General features: G+C 37.9%; 2 protein-coding genes across 6 annotated transcripts in view; both read right to left on the bottom strand.

Annotated features, from left to right (window-relative positions):
• The window catches only part of HTRA1 (HtrA serine peptidase 1), a 43,285-nt gene extending 37,899 nt beyond the window's left edge, over positions 1-5,386 (bottom strand). Inside the window, exon 1 of the mRNA XM_007439067.4 lies at positions 4,751-5,386. Within this exon, the coding sequence (XP_007439129.1) occupies positions 4,751-5,249 (499 nt within the window). The 5' untranslated portion in view covers positions 5,250-5,386. The remainder of the gene's footprint in view (positions 1-4,750) is intronic.
• Positions 5,387-5,581: 195 nt separating this feature from the next.
• The window catches only part of PLEKHA1 (pleckstrin homology domain containing A1), a 44,201-nt gene continuing 26,556 nt past the window's right edge, over positions 5,582-23,226 (bottom strand). For 3 of the 5 annotated variants that reach the window (XM_088132142.1, XM_088132145.1, XM_088132141.1), the window contains exons 9-12: positions 23,070-23,134; positions 21,210-21,273; positions 15,639-15,728; positions 5,582-12,371 (exon numbers count right to left, since the gene is read on the bottom strand). In XM_088132142.1, coding sequence (XP_087988268.1) covers positions 12,054-12,371; positions 15,639-15,728; positions 21,210-21,273; positions 23,070-23,134 — 537 coding nt within the window. In that variant the 3' untranslated portion in view covers positions 5,582-12,053. Of the gene's footprint in view, positions 12,372-14,609; positions 14,681-15,638; positions 15,729-21,209; positions 21,274-23,069; positions 23,135-23,226 lie in introns of all 5 variants that reach the window. The other 2 variants (XM_088132143.1, XM_088132144.1) reach the window with 2 other exon arrangements.

Below are 23,226 nucleotides of genomic sequence, written 5' to 3'. Positions count from 1 at the left end.
AAAAGGAAGGATTTCTGTCAACATTCCTATCAACTGCTTTCTACCCCCTTTTTTTTTTAATTTCTCCAATCTTCAAGGGAAATTTTTAAACAACATTCAGGTCCAGAACTTAATTTACCCAGATGCAGTAGCCTTGCTTTTCTCACTCCAATACGCAAAAAAGACACAAAAATATTGGGCTTGTTTCTGCCTCCTCCCTGGTGTCTTCAAATATATTTCCTTAAAAATATATACATGTATCTCAAATATCCAGAAATATGTCACATTATTTAACTTGGGAGATAATCCAATGGTCTGCGGAGGATGGCATACAAAACAGACTAAAGATGACAGTCTTTAAGTGAGACCCTCCTTATTCCTGCTGAATGGCCTTCATTGGGGAATGCTTTTCCTGATGGCTGGTGGCATGTGGAAAGAAGAAAGCCAGAGGAGAAAAGAGAAAGACAAGAGGTTAGAGTTTTCCACAAAGAAAATGGTGTAAATTTTGTGGGGACTAACAGATCTGCAGGAGCACAGTTTGTGATATTACTTGCAACATCTATAAAATATGGCTTGCAAACGAGGACAGTGTGATAACAATAACTTTGTTCTTATCAACTGATAAATATTTAGACTGGAAAAATATATACTTTTCAGTTAAGAAACACAGATAATTATTCTGAACAGTAAACCGCATTCTACTGTTACTTATTTTTGGGGTACAGCAGTACAGTACAGTACTCTGTAATTATACATATCTGAACTGCAGATATGCTAATACATTGTTTTAGCAATTATAGCTGTAGCTGTTCTGAAAATATTAGGATTTTTTTTATTTTGTTGATTCTGATGAATCTCAAGAGCATAATAATCTGAATAATTAACACTTGATGAATATTAAGAAAAGCAAGTCTATTTTTACTGGTATACAGCCTTTATAAATCTAGGGCCAGTCTACCTTCTTCCTTCAAAATATATTGTGTATTTAGTTCTGAGAAAGTTTTTCTGTATTCAGAGGCTTTATTCTAAATAATGCAGGAGCTAAATTTGAAAAAGATGGGATTTGTACTAATGGTGTAGTCTAAAGACTAAAACTTGAATTTTAATAATCCCTACTACAAAACCTCCATTCCCATGCTGCACCCAGTCTTACAAATTCCTGTAAATGAACAAGAGAGTATGAATCCAGCATATAATATCACTGAAGAAGAAATACCATATTGCAAGTTGCAAAAGATTTCCCCGCCTTATAAAATTAAACTAGATAGATGAGCGAGAGAGAGGGAGGGAGGGAGGTGAATGATTGGGAGAATGTTGTTGATGGGGGTGGAGTCAATTTGGAGGATGTAAGTCAGGATATTACTTTGTGGTCTACTGTGGCTTGAGGGTACGTTTTTGAAGAACTGAATAAGGGATAATAGCAGTAAATTGATTCTCAGACCATGGCATACTGAAGTGGACTGTTGGAGTGATTAAGAACAGGAGAAGACTGGACAAAATGGGAGAAGGAGCAGCAAGTTTTGGGACAAATGAACTGGTTGGAAGGTAGGAAAATCTGGATGCTGGAAGACACTAGATTGTTCTTTGAAGAGGGGATGAAGGAAAATAAAATGAGGCCTCCAGAAATGAAAGACTTAGTGGTGGATGACAGGATTCACCACTGGACAAGACATGGAAGGTGTGCTGGATAAGCAGAACATGAAGACTGGTTGATGTCTTGGTGAGTGCAATTCCTGAGCAAACAGGGATTCTTTCATTGTCTTCTTTGTAAAAAAAAGCCCTGGGGAGTAAATTATTCCAAAAAACTATCTGTATAACTGTGAATTCCTATATATCATCATTTCTAAAAAAAATAGAGCTTGTTAAATTGAATAGTGTTAGGGTTAAGATTAATGAGTATTAAGGAATTAATGAGTATTAAGAAAAGTATTAAGTCTAAGACCATCCAGAGAATTTTATGGCCAAGCAAGAGGAAAATCCAAGTTTCTCTTGGCCAGTGAATTGCACTGGTTCTTGCTGACATTTCTCAGAATTAGTCTTTTATAAAGAATCAGATTTTTTTTTATTAAAATTGCATTTCCAACCATCTTGTGGCAAAATGTATTATGCTAAATGGATTACATTCTGATAAAACAATGTTAGCATTGCCAAGAAATGATCCACACATCTGTAATAGCTATATAGCAATCCCTAAAATCTGTTGTTGGAGCCAATGTTACATTTTCCTTTAATTTGCCACAAATTACTTGAGTTGAGGACATTTAGTAATAAAGAAATACATATTAAGAACTAAAGCTACATCAGTATAAGAGGGAGTCACTTGCAGAGTGCATAGTTCAATTCTAGATCAAAATGACTGAATTCTAGAATCTGAGACTTTTGCTTTTCAAGTCTGTCAAAAGAAGGGCTACTGGATAGTCCAAGAATATACATGCAATCAAGTTCCACCTATACATATTTAGTCCAGAAAGAGTTATGTAAATAAGTCAATTTGTATCCTGCCAATTACCTATAAAACAGACATTGGGGTGGTTTAAAATGCAAGAGCCACAGCTGAACTTTCTCCCCATTACAGTTTTCATTCCAAACTACATTATTTTATTAATTTTTTCTCCCCCATGAGATTTACATAAGTCTACTGGAGGCATGAAAAAGACTGGAAAAACAATATTTTCCATGGAAAAATATAGGAAATAGAACAGGATTTCACTTCTCCTCCAATCTGTCCATCATATCTACTTTGACCCTGTGCTTACAATTGTGCGTAGGACTGAGTTTATTAGCCTGATCCAGTTAAATAAAATCCTCTGTTGCTGGGATTTATTCTCAAGTTAATGTTAACTGGATTGTGGCCTAAGCAGGTAAAAGACTAGTAAGGGAGAAACTCTTGTTTATTCAGTCACAGTCTCATAAAAGAAAATATTTATCTCTGGGAAAATATTAGTAAGAGCCAAACCAGATGTTATACACAGATAGACAGCAGTCTTCCAACCTTTTTTATGAAAAGCAACCACAGGGCTCTACAAGTATGAGTAAAGGAGCAATAACTGCTTAACCCCATTCCCTCCAGGTGCCTGTTGTTCTGTTAAAAATTGCACACCCATTCACTTTTCCATCCTTAGAAAAAAATGTATTCATGATTTCCCTATGCAAACAGAAAAATGGCTCATATGTAGATCTGAGTTAGGAAATTAAATACATGAAAAAGTTAAATACATGAAAAAGGTTAAATAAAGAGTGTTTGGTGGCCAACACTCACGCCTATCCTCCAGGGTTGTTTGGGTGTTTAAAAACCTGGTGCATTATGACTGTTATGGATTCTGACCTATGATGCTCTATGAGCCACAGAGAATTCAAGTGAACATAATATAAAACTAAGCTGGGGGTGCAATCTTATACGTACTTTCCAGCAGGTAAGGCCCAGAGAACACAGCTGGACTTCTCAGTAGACATGTATTTATTTATTTAGCTTATTCTTCCATTAAAAGTAATCCTAAAACAGACTACAGCATTACAAAATAAATCACCATAGGAAGAACAAGAGTAAAACACTATAAAACACACTGGCATTTAAAAAAAAAAATAAAAAAAACCCACCCTGGATCTTGAATTGGGCTAAAAGTTACATTTATAGGTATATATATATAAATTATATAGTACTAATATACTCTTATTTATTTGGATTTGTTAAGGCAGCCAACTCCACTATGGTTATACAAGAAGTCCAATACACGTATTTAAAAACCCAACTAAAAACCACATCTGCCTGGACCAAAACAAAGTTCCCCAACATGCAAGAAAAACTCAACAGGGGCTCCTAATAATATATAACATAGTTTATATTGTGCATGTGTAAAATGGGAAGATAAAATCTATTCTATTGACTACTAGTATTGCTTTCAAGAAGACCAAACCAAACAAATATTGTTTCCTTCATACTCTATTGGATCAACAGCCAGACATCTGCCTAGCAGGTAACTTTTCAAAAGGCTGGAACAGGAACTGACTCTTCCATTCTCACCTAACAACACCCAATTCTCTCTTTCCCAGCTGTGATGTCTCCTTCTCTGTCCTTTCACTATTATCTCCTCTCTAACTTGCTGTCTTCTTCCCATGTAACAAGCTTTTTCATACACATGTCCTCCACCTGTCTGCTTCTCCCTCCCATGACCCAAACCAGACCCATTCAGCATTCCCGAGCCTTCCTGCATCCCCAACTATCTAATTTTCTTCTTTCTAGTATGTCATGGCCACAACTATTATTGATATCTTGGAAAACAGAAGTGTAAATTCTCCTAGGCACTGGAAAGTCGTTGGTTTTTTTTCTCATCTAAGTATGCATTTTAAAACTCTTTTTATCTTATCGCCCCTAGGAAACAGGGATTTCATGGCCCAGTCCAACCCCCCCCCCCTTCAGCAAAGGAGTAAGAAGCTAAATTAAGTTTTATAAAAAAGTTATCATAGTAACAGTATTTTCTACGATTCCAAGAGAACAAGCGACGGAGAGAGGGGGATACCGGGTACATACAAATCTAACTCAGTCCCCGGCATCACGCGGAGTGGGAATCGGATTTGGAAAAAAAATAAATGGCAGTCTGCTTTCGCTATCTTAGGTACTCTCCAGATGCGTTGGGCTCCAATATCCCCAACCACACATGGATGCTGCAGTCCAGCGCATTGCGAGGGTTAGCGAAGACCACCGTAATTAGCAGCAAAAGTTGAGAGAGATGCGCGCCTCCCTCGCCCCGTCACCTTCCCGAGCGAAGCTCACCCTGACCGCAGGCGCCCCGCTGGATGGCGATGACGGGCGGCTGATGCTGGACTTTGGAGCGCCGGCTAGCAGCCCGCAGCTGACACAGGTTGCCGTAGCTCCTTCCGTCGCTGCCACACACCGGGTCCTTACTGGCACACTCGCAGCGGCCGGCTTTGGCCCGCCTGCGCACGGTGGCCGAAGCGGCCACTCCGGGTCCCCCGGTCGACAGCACACACAGCAGCCCTTCGGCACACGACGGCTCCCCGGATGGCGACCCCCCGCAAGACTCGCCCTCCTGCGCGGCACAAGCAGGGCAGCAGCCGCAGAAGTCGAGCGCCTCCCCGCTTCCTGCGCACTCGGCGGGCACCTCTGGGCACTGCGCGCGGTCGCAGCGGTCGGGGCAAGCCCGCTCTTCGTAACGTCGCCCGAAGAACTGAGCCGAGCTGCCCGGGAGCAGGAGCAAGAAGAGGCACGGCCACCAGCCGCTCAGCGCCGAAGGCCATAGAAGGGCTTTCATTGCTCCCTCGGAAGAAGGCGCGGGAAGCCCGGCGAGCGAAACACGCGCAGCGGCCTGGGACGACGGCGCCGCCGAAGTGGGGAGGGAGGGTCCTCGCGCGCAGGGAGAGGCGGGAGTTGGACGCGCTGCCTGGCAAAAGCGCAGAAAGCAACTGCGAGGAGGGAAGCGCTGCTTTAAAAGGAGCCAGGGCTGCCAGAGGGATTGTTGCACGCCTGCAAAAAACGCCGCCGACTTGCGGAGCCGCCTGGGAGGGGACTTGGCGCCGTTATACAAGCCCCGGAGAAGGGAAGGAAACCTGCTGCCGCGCCAAGTGGGAGTGCAGACTGCTGCAAGATCACGGAGCGGGTTTTTTTTTTCTTTCGCTACTTTTTAAGTATTTTTGTTCACACTGGAAGGCCTGGCTCCATGATTTATATCAGCTCAACGTACTTGCCATAAGATTTTTTTTTTCATGTTTTCTGTAATTTTCCATATTTAGCGGAGCGGTCGACATATGAACGTTCCGTTGATCCCTGTACTGTACCACTTTCTATTAGCAAATGATCCTATCAGCCAGCTAAGAATTCCATACTTACCTCCGATTCAGCCTGTTGCCTGTACAATGCATCCTATATGTCGTTTAAAACACACACACACACACACACACATATACACACACCACGCTGTTGTGGCATTTTAAAAATCCAGGTCCAAGGTTCGAAGTTCCTCCAAAGTTTCCTTCTAATGCTTCGTTCTCGGACTTCATTAAATCTGCCACCAGGTACTGTATTATGCAATATTCCCCCCGGGCCTTGGCTGATCTCGGAGAATATTCCATCAAGATGGTTAACCCATGTACTTGTGGCCCTTGCGGACGTATAGCTTATCTTAAACCCCGTGCAAACTGGCCCAACAAATGCACAAATACCGTTTTTAAAAATGACATGTTTATGTTTGGGAATTAAAATAGTTGGCCTACTACCGCAGCGATTAAACAACTCTTTGGCTCTGAAGGTGAGATACAGTGATGGCAACAGACACAGCCCCTACTGACCTTTCCCCACATTCTCATACAAAATTTGCTCCCCATTCCAGAGGCTCTCCATATAATTATACTTATACAATCTACACAATTTATATTTCAGTTTGCAAACACTCTTACATGAAAAAATAGTTGTAAGGCGGCAAAAAATACTTGTATTAGTTGATCAAAATGTTACTTTTCCAGAATGTTTACATTTGTTGGCTAAAATGGTCTGGGCTTTCCAGAAAGGAGTTGCTGTATGTCATATCTGAGACATGCACTTCCAATGAAATCAGCATATCCTATCCTAAACACAGACTTTCTGGGAAGTCTCAAATTTCTGGGACACCGAAAAGCAATCTCTTTGTCCTCAGAATACCTTCCTATACTGCTGCTAATACATTTGCAGTATCACACAAAAAAAGATTGCTGGAACACAACCAGCTTGCTACTTAGCTAAGGAAAAGTTAGGACACTGACATTCAAGACTGCCTTTTCAAATGGTAAGTAAAGATACATTCTGTTGCAAATAGATTTTGTACTCAGAAAAATAAGTTTGAATACTTGGAACACCTAGTGAGAGTCGTCCTTCATAAATAAATTGGCTGGTTCTATTCCACCGTTACAAGCAAGCTACTGATGCAACATTTTTCCTATTCTGTCAGGAATAGGAAATACTATTGGAAATATAGGAAATACTACTGAGGAAGGCAGGCAAAGAATATCCCAGAAATCTCAGCTTGGATTCTTTTTATTGCCCCATAAGGCTATTAACACCAACTATCCTATGAAGATAGTAGCAGTCTGTTATTTGCTTTTAACTGTATTTTGTTACACTTATTACTTGTAAACTTTTTGGAAGTACTTTTATCCTACAAGGCAGGATATAAATAATGGTAAGAAATACATAAGGAAAAATCAGTATCACTTTTGATGAGCTTCTTATGGGTCCATCATGGGCTGCTGTTAGAATGGGATGTAAACTGCATCAGTACTTTGAAAATATCTCAAGAAAAAAAGCTGTTTTGGTCATACCTCCAGCACTAAGGCAGGAGTGAAGTAGCTATAGCACAGCAAGTATTATTGAATCATAATTCCTGGTAGTAGGACAATTGACCACAATGATCAGAACTTCCAGAAGTTCTAGTTCAGTTACTAAATTGGGCCAGATGTTCCCTCTTCTCTGATCTTAAGTATTAAAAACAGGCCTCCTTCCAAATAATTCTACAACTTTTAGATCAACAGCACATTAAAATGCATCTGGAATCCCCAATAGGATTTTTAGCCAGCTAGAATCACCAGCTTTACTGTGGCTGGGAACGTCCTTCCAGTTTCCTTCCTGATAATTTTTCTGTACTGTTAAAAAGCTAAAAAGGGTTCTCCCTCCATTTTCTAATTTTGGAGCTTCTTCAGGATATTTCAAATGTATGCAATTTAACATTTTTGAATACATATTTTAATCTGAACTTTTAAATATATATTGGGGGGTAGTCAGTTATTCCTTGGTTAAGCAGAGGTATGTAATCTTCAATGTTTCTTAACCCTCATTCTTCAGTATCATTCAAGGCTAACTTGTCACATATGAGGACTGCACATATGAAAACACATGTGCACAAACTAGCATATTTAATAATGTAGTCTGACAACAGATCATTCCAAGAAGTCTTCAGCAATACCTTTTGATACCCTAGTTTTAACCACTGAGGAATTTTATCTATTTAAAATACTGGTGGTATTAAGGCTAGTTGTAATGATGAAGCAAAGCTTCTGAAGGTTTGCTTTTGATCATTAATTTTTAAAAATTCACTTTAAGGTTCTGGGGAATCTGAAGGGAAGAACAAAAAATAGTATGCAAAAATAATTTCATTCACTGAACAATTTATCTTTTGAAGTACACTAAATGTAGTCTGATAGGAATATTATAGTTCATTATTTATGTCAATTTATTAACAAGTGTGACATTTACAGAAAACACCACAGGTTCCAAATAAGTTAACAATTTTCTTCAATTTTATATAAAAAGTACTGATAAATAAAAAGCCCTGACAATTTGCCAACCACAAGCATTTCCCACACTATTGAACTATCTAAGCAGTTTGATTTTAAAAGAATCCATAAGAGTGCTGCTGTGATTACAATTCATTATTGAAAACCAGTAATACTCAAAGAATAAAATGAACATGCAATGTGGAAATTGTACCAGAACCAGTAAATCTAGCACAACATCAAGGTATGGCAATACAACAATCCAACTCAGTTTCTCCCACAAAATACATATTCTGAAAAATAAGGTCTCACACACCTACTTGCTAAATCTGTTACAAGTTAAAATTTTATGCTCCTGAATTAGACTGAATAGAACATTTATCTTAGTTCACATGTAACTGAGAAGGCAAATAAAATGTAATTTACAAACACTGCTTGTAAATATTTAGCTTATAATTGAGAAATATAAAGGTACTGCTATATTGGAGTGATCTGAAATAACATCATAGAAATTGGGCATTCTACTTTTTTTTTTTTAGGCCTTGTCCATTTTTTTATTTCAGTTTTTAATATCAACAGATTTGATCCATGTAACTTTCCATAAGTGCAGTCAGTATGCTTAACAGTAGAACAAATGTATTCTTGAAAGGAACTCTGTAGCAAATTTCCACAGTTACAGTAGCTGGACTCCGTGATCCAAAATGTTTATTTGCTGGCAAACAGAATTGTAGCTAAGTGGGGACAACAGTGAAAATTCCCAACGTGAGACAAACTTAATGAAAAATCTGGAAAGTGACTGATTCATTCTGCATCAGTGATATAAAATACTTGTGCCTATCAATGTATGAGTTTACGTGCAAAAACAGAAAGGGGTGGGAAAACAGGACAGCTCCCTTGTCCAAGTTCCAAATGAGATTCTTCTTGTAAATATAAAGGTCATATGACAAACTGCTTTGTAGACAAACCCTTAGATCAAGATTTTGTGGGGAAGTTATATCTGGGGAAATTAATTTGGAAGCTAGAGAACATTTAGTGAATGGCAATTAAAAGGGCCATAAGTCAAACACTTCATATTAGCATGAACTAGATGAACTGCAGATGAAAGTGTCATGTTTCAAGATGCAGATCAATACAGCTCATGATTGTAGAACAGTGCTCCTCAACCTTAGCAACGTTATGTGGACTTCAACTCCCAGAATTCCCCAGCTGGCATAGCTGGCTGGGGAATTCTGGGAGTTGAAGTCCACATATCTTAGCATTGCCAAGGTTGAGGAACACTGTTGTAAAAGATTTAGGTGTATTGAAAATAGGATATACATGGAAATAAGCACATAATTGGACTACTAATATTACTTTGTATGCCCACTTTTATACATACAGCACACAGAAAGCAGGTACGTGCTGGTCACTGTCTAACTCAGTGGTTCTTAAACTGTTTAACCCAATTTTCCCAGTCCCAAATAATGCCATTACCCGCACAAAAAAACAACAAAAAAAACAAAAAAAACCCAGACTGTTGTTTTACACAAGCATCTTGGAAGCGTCAGTCCCAAACTGGATCCTTGACTCACAAACATGCAATTACAAATTGCTCCATTATCCTCAAGATATGCCTAAATTAGCCCTTTGGGGGAAATTATCCCCAGTTTAAAAACCACTGGTCTAACTGAAGTTCTCAAATAGCATAAAATAAAGACTCCTTGCTCCCACTGCTATTAGAATTTAAGCAATCAGGTAACAAATACTTTTTAAACTTACAGTATTTTTTAAAAGCTGGGACAATATGTACGGTCTAGTCAATCCATATAGTGCCATTGCCTGTAAAAACAGACAGACAGACAGACAGACAAATATATATAGCTCTGAATTACTGTTTTCTGCCAATGAAATTTTCAAGCCGGGGCAAATCAGCTGACTGAAAAGCTATCTATAGTTCTCTCACTGAAATGCGAGGGGTTGTAGAGTCATCCCCTTTCTATCTTGTCACTAAAGTGAGAATTTGAAGGGAGCAGTACACTGCTGCTCATAAATTAAGGGAAGATCCCATTCAACTAATTTCAGAATTTTGAATTTTGCTCCACTAAGACATAATTAAAATGAATGCCTATTTCACTGGAACAGTGGAGGATTTTTTTGCTTAAATATCTTTGTTCATTCTTACCTTACTATAATTTCTCAAGCATAACAGACACAAAATATTATATAATAGAAAATATGAATTGGATAAAGCAGCAGCATGTGAAACTTTGGGCCTTTTGTTGATTAAACAGATATTTTTACTACCTAACTATAAAATAGTGCATTCTCATTTTATTCAATTAACCAGCATCAGCTTCTTAAACCTATTATTATTATTATTATTATTATTATTATTATTATTATTATTATTTGTAACTGAACAAATATCCAGTTTAAAAATCATCATGCACAGCTCACCGCTATCAGTATGCTGGAAATTGTACTAGCATTTCACCCTATACGCATGCTGAACTGTATCATACAAGGCTCAAAACCACAAAAATAAATTCATCTAACCCCCAAACTTTTAACGTATCACGAAGAAAGAACCCACAGGCACTTTTAATAAATATAGTGCACAGAAGTTACAGGCCACAGTTGCATGATTGAGTAATTCAGTACCAATTAATAGCATGAATCAGAGTTTGTTCAGTCTTTTACTGACCAAAATATAAAATGGGAACCAGTTACAACTTACCAAAGGGGGGCAGGGGAGATCACACAAGAGAAAACAAAATTTTGAACAATAGTTTTAAACATTTAATTACTGCAAAGCCCATTATAAAATATTTTAGTTAAACCTTTAAAAGATTTAATAGTTCGTGTTCCCTATTTTTAAAAAATCTACATAATACCTTTATTTTGATGGTCCATTAATATCCAAATGTGCAAAAGTTACAATTTACTTTTAGGAGTGCATCAAAAATAGGCTTAATATTCAAAATAGCTGTATTATGATCATGTAAATTTCACAGCACCAATTTTCTGAAATTCTAAAGGAATTGGATTCTGTGGAAGGGCAGTGATTTACAAAACATTTATCAGAAGCTCCAATTAAGTCAGCACATTTAGGTTAGCGTAAATGATCTGTGGGCCTTTCTTATAAGGTTTCTTTTCTCATAGAGATTCTCACTTATTGTACTTTAACAAATATTATATTTGTTATGAGCAGTTTTTGTGCCTTGAATACATAGATTGCTCAAATCTAAGTATTCATTGTAAGGAAAACATACCTCATTTCAGACACTGCAGCATGATGGTTTTTCTTAACATGAAAAAACTCTTTGCATAGGAAAAGTGCATTACATTGCCTCTACTGTTACACTCTGCAGTCCTGACATTCAGAGAACACTGTATACATAGATATAGATGCCCCAAAGACTGTGCCAGTATTTTTAGAAAATAAGCCAACTTGGTTGTCAATAGTCTGAATTACAATATAATTAAGCTGTATGTTGGCTTTAAAAAAAGCATTAAGATTTTTTTCAGTTTTGCCAAACTGATGATGAATAGCAGCTGGTACCTTGCTTAAATAACTTTTAGATCAAGTATTTTGGCCCCTTCCTATTAAAAAGATTAGTCATCAGGCTACAGAAAAAGCAAAAGCTCTGTTCTGATAAACAGTACAAGGCAGCATATGACTATTAAACATACAAAATTTTGAATGTATGCACACACAAAGGTCAACATAAGCAACATTCTATTTTTTGTTCTTTCATTTCATCTTTGGCTAAAAGTCTGAGAAAGGAAATTCAAGGACCAAAACAATTCTTAATTTTCCAGACTCCTCCCCATTATTACACATCACTAACTGGAAGGCTTGCATCATCCAGATCCACTGGATCAGAATCCTGTTCCTGAGTGCCATTTTTATTTTGAGGTTCCAATAGGCCCCGGAGAGTCACTTTGGAAGTTGAGTCTCTTGAAGGGACAGCCTGGATCTTGAAGCTCCCTGGTTTGGCCGTGGTAAAAGATTCGTGAAATCTTCGCTTCTCCAAGACAAAGGGTTTGCTGTTAAGGGTTTGGACCAAAGTGGGGCTGTGAGTGGTTGTGGAATGTGAGGTGGCTGCTGCTGTTTTTGCAGGACAGCTGGATTCTGAACAGCTGGAATGCTCCTGGAAAGGAGAAGCAATGATCTGATTAAGTTGGTCATTTACTACATATTATTCAATTCAGACTTACATCACTGAAATAATGAAAAGGGAAAAACAAAGCAAGGCATAAGAGCACATAGCAGAAGCTTCTCTGATGCAGCACAATGTTAAGACTGTGAGCATACAGCATTGTGTAATAGCAAGCTGAAACAGCCAAGACAGATCCCTAAATCTAGCATGGTATCTTTTAATTCTAACAGTACAATTGCACTCAGTTATGTCCAATGCTATCAATCTCCCAGCAGAATAGATTCCCCCCTTACTTTCCACATGCCCATTGTGAGCATAACAACAGAGGTAGTCTAGCATTTTGAAGAAACTCTGGATTTTGAGAATTACAAATACAATTTAATACTTCTTGAAATCTAATCCTAAAGAAGTTTCAAGAAACTAATCCCAAAAGTTCATGCACAGTGTATTCACGTTTAAAAAAGAAGTATAATGAAATTATTCAAAATTTTTGTGAATTAAACTTCCACTGCTAAGGTACTTTATATTTTTGTTCAATAGACTTCTATGTTTTATTCCTTAGCTATTTGTCCTATTAAGCCATAGTATGATATGATTCAGCTGGTCAGTATTTCCAGAATATAATACAATCTGTTATGTAATTTGGATATTTCTATACTGTACTCTACAGTGGTAATTGTTGCCTTGGTAGTAAACTATTTATTATATTCAGTATTATTCATACTTATTAAATATGGCCATACCATTATTGAGTTCAATATTTTAATACTGTGCTTAAAGAAAACTACAAAGGATAGTAGAAGCATTTCTACAATAAGCACACAACTTAAAAGAATATTGTCTAGACTTTGCTAGGCTGCAACTACTGTCAATTAATTTAAAAATTGAGAGAAACTAATGAGTTCTGAAGGATATTGAATAATATTCCAAGTCATCAACCAAGATCAAACAGCAGGATATGCTGAAAGTTGGCAACAACTATAACTGATCCTGCATCATAGCAATTTATCTATGGGAATTTCATCTAAAATTACATCACAGTATGAAGCTTTCTAATGAAAGATCATATGACCATAGTCTGTCCAGAAATGTTATCCATTTCTTGCCAAATTTTGGAATCAGTGTTCCAACAGTTGTATCAAACCAACAAGCAGATACTAGTTCAAGATAACATTCCAGAATGTGCTTCTACTTTAACTTATATTATTCTCCATCACACATACACACACACAAATACATAGCTGCATTAATACTTCAATGAACAAAATATCTCTAATTTTGGTTGGTAGGGTTGACATAAAATTTTCCACTTCTACTGCACAAATGATTAGCTGGAGAATGCTGCTGCTTAACTAGATTCAGAATTAGCCTGGTCTAAAAACTTCTACAGTGATCAGCAGATTATCTGGACTAGTAGAATAAACTGTGAACAGCTCTAGAACTATTTATAGGAATCATCTAAGAAAAGGAAGATGGAGCTGAGACTTGGTACTTCACTTCAAGTATGATCAGAAATAAATATGTTTAACACAAATGATTGTGTAAAATAATTTCCAAGTACAAAACTTCTTTTTTAAAGTGAACACTATATAAACATTTCACTAACATTTTTAAACCGAGCCCAAATAAGGCTCGTGCTGGAATAGCATTTCAGATATTTAAATTTGTATTTTTGTGATTATAATGTAAAAGACCTATATTCATTATTTTGATTAACTATAGGTTAGTTAATCAAAATAATGCAAGCTATGACATTCCCTACATCTTGACTAATGATCCCATGCATATATTTTGTAAAAACCATGCAGGTTGATCAATTATGTTTTTCTTAGTGTGCATACTTTATGTGCACACATTTAAATATTAGGTTCTGACAGGCTTTTACTTAGCTGTGTTTTAAAATGATTAAATTCAAATATGAACTCTCATGCAAATTGGGCCAAATGTAGTTTCTGTCTCCATATATTTGCTACTAGAGCTTTTCTTCTCAATGAAAGGAACAGAGACTTCAGCAGCATGTGAATGTTTGCCATTCTGAAAAATAGATTTTATTTAGAAAGATCAAATTTAATGGCCAATGAAAAATATTTCAGAAGTTAGTAATTTCATGGTGATAATGATCAACAGAAGAAACCACAAGATTAAGTTCATCATTTTATATAGTGTTAATAAATGTTTTGGATTTCAGCCCTTGGTTAAAATGGCAGGTTTACATGAGAGCCCACATACGTGCTGCATTCACCAGTTCTTGATGTATACCTCTGTATACAAGGATTCGACAGCCTTCTGGCCTGCCGCATCTGGAACACAGTGCAAAGCTAAGATTAGAGTAACCTAAACTTGAGAAGAGGAAGGGAGGAAGAGAGAAAAGGACAGAGAAAGAAAGAACTGCTGATAGCCACTAGTAGCGTTATCCCACCACAAAGATTAAAACGCACCAAAAGACACAAAGGAAGACCCATTCCTGATAACCTTCTTATCACCCAGAATGCATTCATTCCCAGAGATGTTTCTAAAGGATAGTGGTAATTAATTAAATTGCTTTAATGCTTCTTGCAAAAAAAAAAGAAAAAAAAAGTGAAATTTGGAGTAACAAACACAATTGCTTTAATATCACCATGCTACAGTATATGTAAGCTAGAATAAACTTCTAGTATATTGACAGAAATAAAAAAGCAACCTTGCTATATATGAATTGCTAAGAAAAATAAATACCATAGCACTAAATTATAATATTGAATACAATGCTCAGTAGTATAAACTTGTTTTCTGCTGAAAAATATAACAACTATATAACAACTACAGAGTTACTGACACTTGTCATATAGTGAACAGTTTGGCAATGTTAGTCACTGTAATGCCAGCTGTCCAAAAAAGAAACCTAGAATCTTTTTTTAAGTACAGATTACCTTGCTGCTAAGAGGACTGAAAACTAAAAAGTTTCAAAAGAATTGTATACCAAGGTACTTTAGGAATGTCTCAAGCACACAATTCAGAAAATGATCATATAATTTCACAATTTTACTGTGGTTCAAATTAAGACAGAATATTTTAATGTCTAAATATTAAGATAATACAGAAAGATGGAAATATGGATATTTCTAAGATTAACACTGACTCAAAGACGTAACAGTCTATGCAATTTGCAATGCATGCAGATGTGTTACCCCAGATCTAGGAATGGATATACTGATAAAAGAAAATGTACAATACTTATTACTGCTGAAGTGACAAAACTTAAGCTGCTTAAAAACATACGGAAGCTGCTGATCTTCCAGGTCCCCGCTGAGCTACTATTGCACCAGAAATAGCTTTAATCCAGCTATGCATGTCTTCTGGACTATCTGCCTATAATGAGAACAAATAATATAAAACTATGGTATAATTCCAGTTTTAGATTTCTAAGTACTTTACCTATAGAACATAAGAATATATCAGACATTTTCCTCAGGAACAGATTTAAAACACTTAAATCTAGGCTGATACTTAAATAGACTTTTTCATGTAAAAGATGAGGATTTACTACAATATTTAAAGCATAGTTCATGACATCATTGATGCTATTTTGTAAAGAGTTGTATAAAGCAATTTTCTATTTCCTGTATAGAAAAATCAGGCAGCACCATCGCTGTTTTCAGATATTCTTCAATGAATAGGGATGTGAAAAATGAAATGTGAAAATAGGGATGTGAAATTATTACTTATTAGAACTTTCTTGTTAGCAAATTAGCTACTCAAGAGGATTTATCAATATGTTATTTAATTAAAATTTATCTTAATGTGCACTGAAATTATGTGGATAATTTGTAAACTTCTACCCAAGGAATGAAAGAGGAAATTGCAAAGTTCATTGGGAAAAGGAAAAAAATGTTTATGATAAACACAATTATAATGGGGCAATGTTCTGCTTTTAAATAATCCTAATCCTACTAAAAATAATTTATTACATGTATACGTACGACTCCCAGCAACTCTGGGCAGTTTACAATTGTTAAAACATGTAAGAACAGAAATCAATACACAAAACACACACAAGACAAAACAATGATGGCAAAAAAACCCAAACAAACCCAGAGGGGAATCAAAAAGAAGAAAGGGACATCAATCATCCTCGCCAAAGGCCTGGATATTTGGGAATTGAAGTCTACCTAGATAATAGAACAGTATACTGACTTAGGCCTCATCTATACTTTGTCAATGTGCTTTCCTCTCGTCCTTAAGAGAAGAAAGTTTATTGATTTGAAAATGGATCCTTCCATAGTGTTGTTCTTACCAAGGCCTCTAGAACAAGCCTGGTACAACAAAATGGATACCCATGCAACTGTATCAAAAAGTGCCTGACCACTCAACCCACTACAATACAACCAACACAAGCTATGAAAAGGATAACACTGCCACATATAAAAAACATCTCAGAAACAACCAACAGATTAATACAACCTCATGGTATCACCGTAGCACAAAAAACAACTAAAGCCCTCCAAAGCATTTTAAGTAAACCAAAAGACCCAGTAGCCAAATCCAAAAACACTAGGGTATTTCTGAAGGTTGACATTCAGACAAATCAGCCATCAATAGACCCACAGAGATAAACCACATTTACCCACCATTCAAATGAGACATTAAGAAAAGCTAAGAAGAAAACAAAAAGACTAGAACACATCCTCTCCAGCAACCAACACCCAGATAAGCAGGAATTAATGCCAGACAAACAATCAAGCAGAAAATACCCTAATCAAGGAACTACCAAGGAGGAAACCACACCCCCTCACCAACACTGGCAGGGCAAGCTACTGTATATAAAAAGGGAGCAAACCCCACACTCACTAACACTGATTATGTTACCAAGTTGGGTAAAGAAATGTCTGTAACCAAACAACCAAGCTCAGAAAGCACCAAGGACTCCACAGTTCAACCCTGAACTACATATATTCCCTTCTATTGGTACAGCAAAATACTGGAAAAATCTGCTTACCTGAGCATTTTAAAAGGTTAATCAAGCATTTGACTGGACCAGTTATGTCACTCTAAAATACAGAAGGTCTGACTTGAGACTGAGACTTTCAGTTCTACTACTGGGATATCTGTTACCAATCAGTGGATAGGTACATAACATAGTTCCATAGCACCATCCTTGACATTTATCAAGATCACTGCCCTGACTTAAGTTTTTCAAAAAATATTTTAAATAAATAGTAAACAGTGAATTGATATATGGCTTATTTGTAAAAATGCCTCAGGCTCCACTTGAGTTCCTTTGTTGTTCTTCAGTCGTTAAGTCGTGTCCGACTCTTCATGACCCCATGAACCATATTGCGCCAGGCCTTCCTGTCTTTCACTGCCTCCCTGAGTTTGCTCAGTTTCATGCTCATTGCTTCAGTGATGCTATCTAACCATCTCATCCTCTGCCGTCCTCTTCTCCTTTTGCCTTCAATCTTTCCCAGCATCAGGGTTTCCAAAGAGTCCTCTCTTCGCATTAGGTGACCAAAGTATCTGAGCTTCAGCTTCATTATCAATCCTTCCAATGAGCAATCAGGGTTGATTTCCTTTAAGATTGACTGGTTTGACCTCCTAGCAGTCCAGGGGACTCTTAAGAGTCTTCTCCAGCACCACAGTTCAAAGGCATCAATTCTTCGGCGCTCAGCCTTCTTTATGGTCCAGCTCTCACAGCCATACATTACTACTGGAAAAACCATTTGACTATGCGGATCTTTGTCGGCAAGGTGACGTCTCTGCTTTTTAATATGCTATCTAGGTTTGCCATAGCTTTCCTCCCAAGGAGCAAGCGTCTTTTAATTTCATGGCTGCAGTCTCCATCTGCGGTGATCTTGGAGCCCAAATAAATGAAGTCTGTTACTGCTTCCATTTCTACCCCTTCTATTTGCCAGGAATTGATGGGTCTAGATGCCATGATCTTAGTTTTTTTAATGTTGAGTTTCAAGCCAGCTTTCACACTCTCCTCTTTCACCCTCATCAAGAGGCTCTTTAGTTCTTCTTCACTTTCTGCCATTAGGGTGGTATAGTCTGCATATCTGAAGTTATTGATGATTCTCCCTGCAATCTTAATTCCGGCTTGGGATTCTTCCAGCCTGGCATTTCTCATGATGTACTCTGCATATAGGTTAAATAAGCAGGATGACAGTATACTGCCTTGTTGTACTCCTTTCCCTATTTTGAACCAATCGGTTGTTCTGTGACTGGTTCTAACTGTTGCGTCTTGGCCCGCATACAGATTTCTCAGGAGACAGGTAAGACGTTCTGGTACCCCCATCTCTTTAAGAATTTGCCAGAGTTTGTTGTGATCCACACAATCGAAGGCTTTTGCATAGTCAATGAAGCAGAAGTAGATATTTTTCTGGAACTCTCGTGCTTTCTCCATGATCCAGCGAATGTTGGCAATTTGATCTCTAGTTCCCCTGCCTCTTCGAAACCCAGCTTGTACATCCGGTAGTTCTCGGTTCACGTATTGCTGAAGCCTAGCTTGTAGGATTTTGAGCATAACCTTGCTAGCATGTGAAATGAGTGTAATTGTGCAATAGTTTGAGCACTCTTTGGCATTGCCCTTCTTTGGAATTGGAACGTAAACTGACCTTTTCCAATCCCGTGGCCACTGTTGCGTTTTCCAAACTTGCTGGCATATTGAGTGCAGCACTTTAACACCATCATCTTTTAGTATTTTAAATAACTCAGCTGGAATACTGTCATCTCCACTAGCTTTGTTGTTAGCAATGCTTCCTAAAGCCCACTTTACTTCACTCTTTAGGATGTCTGGCTCAAGGTCAGTGACCACCAGCATGGAAATCAGGGACATTAAGATCTTTCTTGTATAGTTCTTCTGTGTATTCTTGCCACCTCTTCTTAATCTCTTCTGCTTCTGTTAGGTCCTTGCCTTTTTTGTCCTTTATCATGCCCATCTTTGCACTAAACGTTCCTTTCATATCTCCAATTTTCTTGAAGAGATCTCTAGTCTTCCCCATTCTATTGTTTTCCTCAATTTCTTTGCATTGTTCATTTAAGAAGGCCTTCTTATCTCTCCTTGCTATTCTCTGGAAATCTGCATTCAGTTGCTTATATCTTTCCCTTTCACCCTTGCTTTTCGCATTCCTTCTTTCCACAGCTATTTGTAAAGCCTCATCAGACAGCCATTTTGCTTTCTTGCATTTCTTCTTCCTTGGGATGGTTTTAGTTGCTGCTTCCTGTACAATGTTACAAACCTCCGTCCATAGTTCTTCAGGCACTCTGTCTACCAAATCTAATCCTCTAAATCTATTCATCACCTTCACTGTGTACTCACAAGGAATATGATCTAAGTCATACCTGAGTGGTCTAGTGGTTTTCCCTACGTTCTTCAATTTAAGCCTAAATTTTGCAGTATGAAGCTCATGATCTGAGCCACAGTCAGCTCCTGGTCTTGTTTTTGCTATCTGTATAGAGCTTCTCCATCTTTGGCTGCAAAGTATGTAATCAATCTGGTTTCGGTATTGACCATCTGGTGATGTCCATGTGTAGAGTCGTCTTTTGTGTTGTTGGAAAAGAGTGTTTGCTATGACTAGCTTGTTCTCTTGACAGAACTCTATTAGCCTTTGCCCTGCTTCATTTTGTACTCCAAGGCCAAACTTGCCTGTTATTCCGATTACTCCTTGACTTCCTACTTTAGCATTCCAATCCCCTATGATGAAAAGGACATCTTTTTTTGGTGCTAGTTCTAGAAGGTGTTGTAGGTCTTCATAGAACCGGTCAACTTCAGCTTCTTCGGCATCAGTGGTTGGGGCATAGACTTGGATTACTGTGATGTTGAATGGTTTGCCTTGGATACGCACCGAGATCATTCTGTCGTTTTTGAGGTTGTACCCCATTACTGCCTTTCCCATTCTCTTATTGACTATGAGTGCAACTCCATTTCTTCTAAGGGTTTCTTGCCCACAGTAGTAGATATAATGGTCACCTGAATTAAATTCACCCATTCCCGTCCATTTCAATTCGCTGATTCCCAAGATGTCGACGTTCAATCTTGTCATCTCATGTTTGACCACATCCAGCTTGCCTTGGTTCATAGATCTTACATTCCAGGTACCTATACAATATTGTTCTTTACAGCATTGGATCTTCTTTTCACTTCCAGATACATCCACAGCTGAACGTCCTTTCGGCTTTGGCCCAGCCGCTTCACTCTTTCTGGAGCTACTTGGAATTGCCCTTCGCTCTTCCCCAGTAGCATATTGGACACCTTCTGACCTGAGGGGCTCATCTTCCAGCGTCATATATTTTAGCCTTTTAACATTGTCCATGGGGTTTTCTTGGCAAGGATACTGGAGTGGGTTGCCATTTCCTTCTCCAGTGGACCACATTTTGTCAGAACTCTCTGTCATGACCTGTCCGTCTTGGGTGGCCCTGCATGGTATAGCTCATGGCTTCACTGAGTTACGCAAGCCCCTTCGCCACGACAAGGCAGTGATCCATGAAGGGGTTGAGTTCCTTAAACCTTCTTTAAAAAGTGGTGGATGCTTGCAATCAAATGCTTTGCAACTTTGCACTGAAAGTCAGATGGCTGTGGTAGGGAACAATCTTCCCAGCTTACCTTCTGGTAAATGGATATTTTACTGCTAGCCACCAAAGCAGCCATTTTGTGAATAGACAAGTTTCCCCACAATAGGCATTTTGTGAAAGGACCTATTAAATGCTCTCAAAACTCCAGATGTTCCCATTAGTTCTCTCCAAACTGGGGGTCCCCGCTCATGTTCTTTTTAGTTGCAAAATAGTATGCTGCCATTTATTTAAAAGGAAATGAAGTTTGTTTTCTTCCATAAAATGCACAAAGGTAAGACTTACCTGTACATAAAATGTTCGAGAAGTTGTTACAATTTCAAAAAGATTGTCTCTCATCATAATATCACTGAAAAACATACAACAAATGTAAGTGTAAATGTAAGTATTGTTAAAATCAAATTCTAACTCATGTAACTGACACAGAAAAATGCATTTTATACAAGATCAGCTTTGAAAGCAAATAAGTTACAACAGGTCATCCTTGTTTAGTGACCACAATTGGGACTGGCAACTCAGTCATTAAGCAAAGCAGTCACTAAGTGAAACCGCTAATGTGCTTATGATCTTACTTCAGCTTTCCTTTGCTTTACAGAGCTGCAAAGGTCATAAACAAGAGGATTGGTCGCAGAGTTACTTTTTTACCACCATTGTTAACTGCAAACAGTTGGTAAATGAGGCAGTCACTAAACAAGGACTACCTGTACTATTTTCTGTACTACAGCATGTAATGTACACTACCTCCTTTCTTGTACTATCAGCCCAAATCAGTTACATTATTAAGAGCCTAGATGAATGATAGCCACTCCATCTGAAGTTATGACCAGACTGGCTAGTGTTTTGGTTATATGTAGATTATTGCCACCCTTTTGGCTTAGCCTCAACTAGGAATGATAATCAGGCAAAGACACAGCAAAGAGATACACCAGTGCTTCCAGATTTCCTTGCTGTCTCCTCCTTTCACAAACTCAAGGTAAATATACCCATTGCTGAATCACACCTAGGCTTACTCCTCAAGTTAAACAAGGCACTGAGATAAAAATTACTCAGAAGATGCGCTAAAATACTATTTTATAATGCCATAACAGAATCACCTCATAACTTAATGAGCTGCATGCCCAGATTTATTATTTGTGTATGTAGCCAGCACACACAAAATCTTTAGGAAAGAGTTTATTTAGTCCCAGGCTGGATTTTTCATTCTCCTTCTACAAAGGCATTAGTTGAGACTTTTTGAAAAACAATGTAATCAACCCTTTCAAAATAATGTATCTGATATATCCCCCTACTTTTATCTGGGCTTCCACCCAGGTGCCTTACATAAGAACATAAGCAGTGCCCCACTGAATCAGGCCCCTGGCTATCTAGTCCAGCAGACTGTTCTCATAGCAACAAACCAACTGCCCAAGGAAGCCCACTAGTCCCCAAGCTGATGGGCTTCAGACACAGTTACACTGCTATCAAAACTAATACCCTTTGATCCCCATGTCTTCCATTAATTGGTCCGACCCTTTTCTGAAGCCACCATAGCATTTTTGGCACTGATATGCATCACTTTACACTGACTCACACTGAATGACATTTGTCATTTTGATGCCCACTCCCCTAATTTGTAGAGATCCCTTTGGAGCTCTTCGCAGTCTCTTGTTTTTACCACTCTGAACAATTTAGTGTGATCAGCAAACCTGGCTACTCTACTAGTCAGGCCTGATTCCAGATCATTTACAAATGTGTTAAAAAGCACCAATCCTTTCAAGTCAAGTTCAAGGTGATTACCTCTCTGCAGTTTCCTTAGAAGCATTCCTTGGAAGTGGTTTGCTTCTGTCCTCTTCTGACTTTTTTTTTTTTTTTTTTAACTGTCTAGTCTAATCAAAGGCCTTGAAATTCCTATATGGTCTCCGTCCAAGCACTAATCAAGGCTAATCCTGCTTAGTTTTCAAAATCAGCTAGGTGTTTCCACCTTCCTGAGGTTTTGTTATAATATATGCATGACTACATTTTGCCCTGTTAAAATATCCTGTGTTTCAAATAATTTGTCTTTATAATTTGATCATAAAGCAAATGAAATGTATTAAATTATGAGAAAAGCTTGACCAGGTTTTCTTACTCCAATTACATATGATCTGATACTTTTATATTTCTCACCTTTGTTTACATTCTTGGACTTTATGAACTTCTTTCAGTGGTATTATCCGAAGAGGCTCCTTATCCTGAAAAAATAGAAGCTTCAGTATGTTAAATTTTTAGCAACTAAATACTGAAAATATGTGTCCTACAAAACCATTTGATGAAAAAAAAGGAA

Source organism: Python bivittatus, unplaced genomic scaffold, assembly GCF_059951505.1.
Source record: "Python bivittatus isolate LINGU-HERP-01145 unplaced genomic scaffold, Pbiv_v1 ctg000980_np1212, whole genome shotgun sequence".
NCBI lineage: Eukaryota > Metazoa > Chordata > Lepidosauria > Squamata > Pythonidae > Python > Python bivittatus.
Note: the sequence above shows the minus strand (reverse complement) of the source record. Positions and strands in the feature narration are given on the sequence as shown.